General features: G+C 48.4%; 2 protein-coding genes across 2 annotated transcripts in view; one reads left to right on the forward strand and one right to left on the reverse strand.

Moving 5' to 3' along the window:
* LOC119427231 (D-aminoacyl-tRNA deacylase 2-like) overlaps positions 1 to 1,069 on the forward strand; it is a 1,768-nt gene extending 699 nt beyond the window's left edge. The window contains exons 2-3 of the mRNA XM_037694812.1: positions 240 to 365; positions 487 to 1,069. Of these exons, the coding sequence (XP_037550740.1) occupies positions 240 to 365; positions 487 to 812 (452 nt within the window). The 3' untranslated portion in view covers positions 813 to 1,069. The remainder of the gene's footprint in view (positions 1 to 239; positions 366 to 486) is intronic.
* Positions 1,070 to 3,117: 2,048 nt separating this feature from the next.
* The window catches only part of im:7136021, a 3,262-nt gene continuing 2,816 nt past the window's right edge, over positions 3,118 to 3,563 (reverse strand). The window contains exon 4 of the mRNA XM_037694813.1: positions 3,118 to 3,370. Within this exon, the coding sequence (XP_037550741.1) occupies positions 3,118 to 3,370 (253 nt within the window). The remainder of the gene's footprint in view (positions 3,371 to 3,563) is intronic.

Consider the following 3,563-nt stretch of genomic DNA (forward strand, 5'->3'; position numbering starts at 1 on the left):
TAGCTCATCTTCTGCTGCTTTTAGCTCGTCTTCTGCTGCTTTTAGCTCGTCTTCTGCTGCTTTTAGCTATTTCTAGCTTAACCACCTGGTTTTATTCCTAAATCCTCATTTTTCACTTCTCACAGATTTGTCTTTGAGCGATCTGAGAATATTTATATTTTTCTACTTTTAAGTGTTTTTTTTTTCTTATAACTAATTAATACAATCTGACCTCTCTGTTTGTGTCTCTGTCTCTCTGTGTCCATGTCTCTGTGTGTCTCTGTCTCTGTGTGTCTCTGTCTCTGTGCGTGTCCAGATCCAGCAGGGCATCGTTGTGTACGTGTGTTTCTTCCACGGAGCCTCGGAGGCCGTCACGTTCGACATCGGTGAGTTTCTGTTTGAACCTCTGAGTCTAAATAAAGTTTGGAGCTTCAAACCGACTCGTCTGGAATGAAGGAACTTCTTGTGACGTTGGACGTTCATTTAAAATCTCTTCTTGTTCCTCAGCCAAGAAGCTGATGACCACCAAGTTCTTCCGGAGGGACCGGCACATCGTGTCGGTGTTGGACCTGCCAGGCAGCGTGCTGCTGATCCCGCAGGACTCCCTGGTGGGGCAGCCGCTGCCCAACAGGAGGATGGCGTTCCGGGGGGGGTGCGAGATGTGGCTGGGGGCCCAGCTCTTCTCCCGCCTGGTGTCGGCCTGCAGGGAGCTCCTGAACGGGTCGCCCAAGAGCGCGCAGGCCGGTACCACGGTGGAGTACGGCGTGTACGGACAGAAGCAGGAGATCGTCCTGAACTCCCCGGAGCCTCTGTCCCTGCTGCTGGACTTCTGATCCAACACGCGGTTCTGTGGCCACGGGGCGGTTCTGGACCGAGCAGACCTGGATGGATTCTCAAGTCGTGGTCTCTCGATGTGGTTCTGTTGGCACCGGAACCCGGCAGCACCAAGTACCGCTTCTGCTGCTACACAGGAGGAGCTGGGTTTTCACTGAGCAGAACCTGGACCCAGTAGGGACGACGAGAGGGGATCAGGTCTTGAAACCAGATCAGGAGGTTCTGGTTCTGTTCGTGATGACTGGACTCTGGAGGAACCTGAAGAACTTTGTTTTGTTCAGTTTGTTTGACAGAGATGATGTCAAAATAAAACGTTTCCAGCTCTGGATTTACGAGGGTTCAGAACTTCTGACTGTGGGACCGAACAGCGTCTCAGAATCAGAACAAAGTTCTGGGTCAGGTTCTGGGTCGGGTTCTTCACCTGGTGTTCAGAAACAGGAAATAATTTGAGGATCAGACCCAGCTGAAACTTTTCAAACCGTCCGTTTGATGCGACCGATGTAACGTGTCAAACGTGCGCTCAGCTTTTACAAACACCTGTACCGTGCACGCTCGTTTCTGCCATGTATGGCAGGCAGTTTCACCATATAATCAAATCACACGTCCATGTTTACTGTTGATCAGAAACATTTTATCTTTATTTTTATTTATTTATCCTTTAAAAAGACCAGAACTTTAAATTTCTGTGACTAAATAATTTGTGTAAATTGTTTTATCTCAGAGCGTTCCCCCTGTGGTAACGAAGCCAGGGACTCCAGTTAGCAGCAGTTCTGGACCAGCTGGAGACGTCTCATGGGGGACAAGACATGGAGACGAGACACGAGTCCGTGTTTCAAACTTGTGTTGAGTGAAGAGACTTTGGTTCTGTCGGAGCTGAACCACGGATCAGAACGTGGAGTCCCCAGAGAAACCTGACGGGGCGAACATGTAAAGTCCACCTGGGAGGAGAACCTGCAACCTTTGCTGTGCGACAACTGCTGTAACCACTGCACCACCACGCTGCTCTGAGCCAACCACTTTATGGATTTTGATATTTTTAAACATTTTTTTTAATTGGCAACATTTGAAATTATCTTAAATTATTGTAAATATTTTATATATTCGTAAAAACGTTCTCGTCGTCAGCAGAACGGCTTTTGTTGACATCTAAAACCGTAAATGAAGAAGTGATTATATGGTAAAACTGCCTGCCACAGAGGCCAACTGAGGTGCGTGTGTGAAAGTTGAGCACACGTAGACACATTAACTTCACGTGCACGCGCCTCCCAACTGGTTAGCACTAAAACGACTCGTCTGTAAGTCCCGGTCTAAACTTTCTCCGGGAGTTTGGCGTAATTTCAGGAGAGCTTTTGTTTCCTCCACAGTTCTGCACGTGCGACTCGTCCTCAGCTTTACCAGAACATCTGGGTGGAAACAAAATGTGAAAATAACCAACAAACGTTTCAGACTTCTGCCGTGAGGAGCCGTTCGCTCCAAACCGAGCAACTCAAAGACTCCAGTTTTCTCAACTACATTATTTTATGGAAGAAACAAAAAAAGTTCCTTTTAAACAAAATTTCATGATCAAACAATAACTTCTGTCACATGTTTGAACTGGACTCCCTTAGAGGTGCCAGTTTTTATGAAATGAGAAGAAAAACAAATATTGGTTTGACACAGATGAGCTGGAGCGCCGCGGTGTTCTGGCTCTGACCCGGTTAGAAAACACTTCAACAAGAGCACGCTAAAGTCCGCAGGAGAGAAACGTTCAACCAAAGAGCCGAGTCGTTTCAGCCGAAACCTTCAGGTGCTTCTCCGCACAACAAAAACAATGTTCTGACATCACAAACGCCGGTCGTTCAAATAAAGAATACTGTCCTCAAGAAGCTCCATGAAGTCCGGTGGGCTGAACAGAATCAGAGCGTGACCGCAGCCGCAGAGGGTTGTGGGACACGTGTTGTGTTCGAACTGAGCTGCAGACCTTCAGCTTCAGTTAGAATTCAAGTAATCAAATCATTTAGCTGCTTTGTAGGAGCTGGGTTCTGCTGCCTCCTCTGTTGGGTCAGAGTCCGGTCCGGTGGGAAGAAATCCTTGAAGGGGGGGAGAGACTTCAACGTGTAAAAATATATTTAGTGTTGTTGACTTCCTCATAATATATTATTTAGTCCCCCCCGAATCATTACATTTATGATCCTGAAGTCCTAAATCTGTCACTGCACCCTCAGAGGTGACGCTCCTCACAGCAACAGTCCGCTGAGGACTCGTGTCCGCTGCCGGGTCTTCACGTGTTTAAGACTGTCCCTCGGTCTGGTCTCAGACACCCCCTCAGTCCCCCTCCCACAAACAGTCGCATTCCCGCAGGAGGTTCCTCTGCCGCATGGCAGTGATGACCGTGATCCGGTTCTCGGACAACTCCCGGAGCTCGTTGATGAGCTCCTGAACGCAGGGGCTGGGCCACGGGTGACCGTTCAAGTAATCCCTCAAGATGAAGGAGCGCTCCACCAGGAGCTCCAGCTGCACCAGGTGGCGCAGCTTGTGGAGGCTCAGGAGGTCCTTCTCTGGCTCCCGACGAAAAAACCTGCAGGACAGGAGACAGGAAGTCGTTACAAACTAGTCTACAGTTAAAAACCTGCAGGACAGGAGACAGGAAGTCGTTACAAACTAGTCTACTGGTAAAAACCTGCAGGACAGGAGACAGGAAGTTGTTACAAACTAGTCTACAGTTAAAAACCTGCAGGACAAGAGACAGGAAGTCGTTACAAACTAGTCTA

This window comes from Nematolebias whitei, chromosome 21 (assembly GCF_014905685.2).
Source record: "Nematolebias whitei isolate Nwh7 chromosome 21, NemWhi1, whole genome shotgun sequence".
NCBI lineage: Eukaryota > Metazoa > Chordata > Actinopteri > Cyprinodontiformes > Rivulidae > Nematolebias > Nematolebias whitei.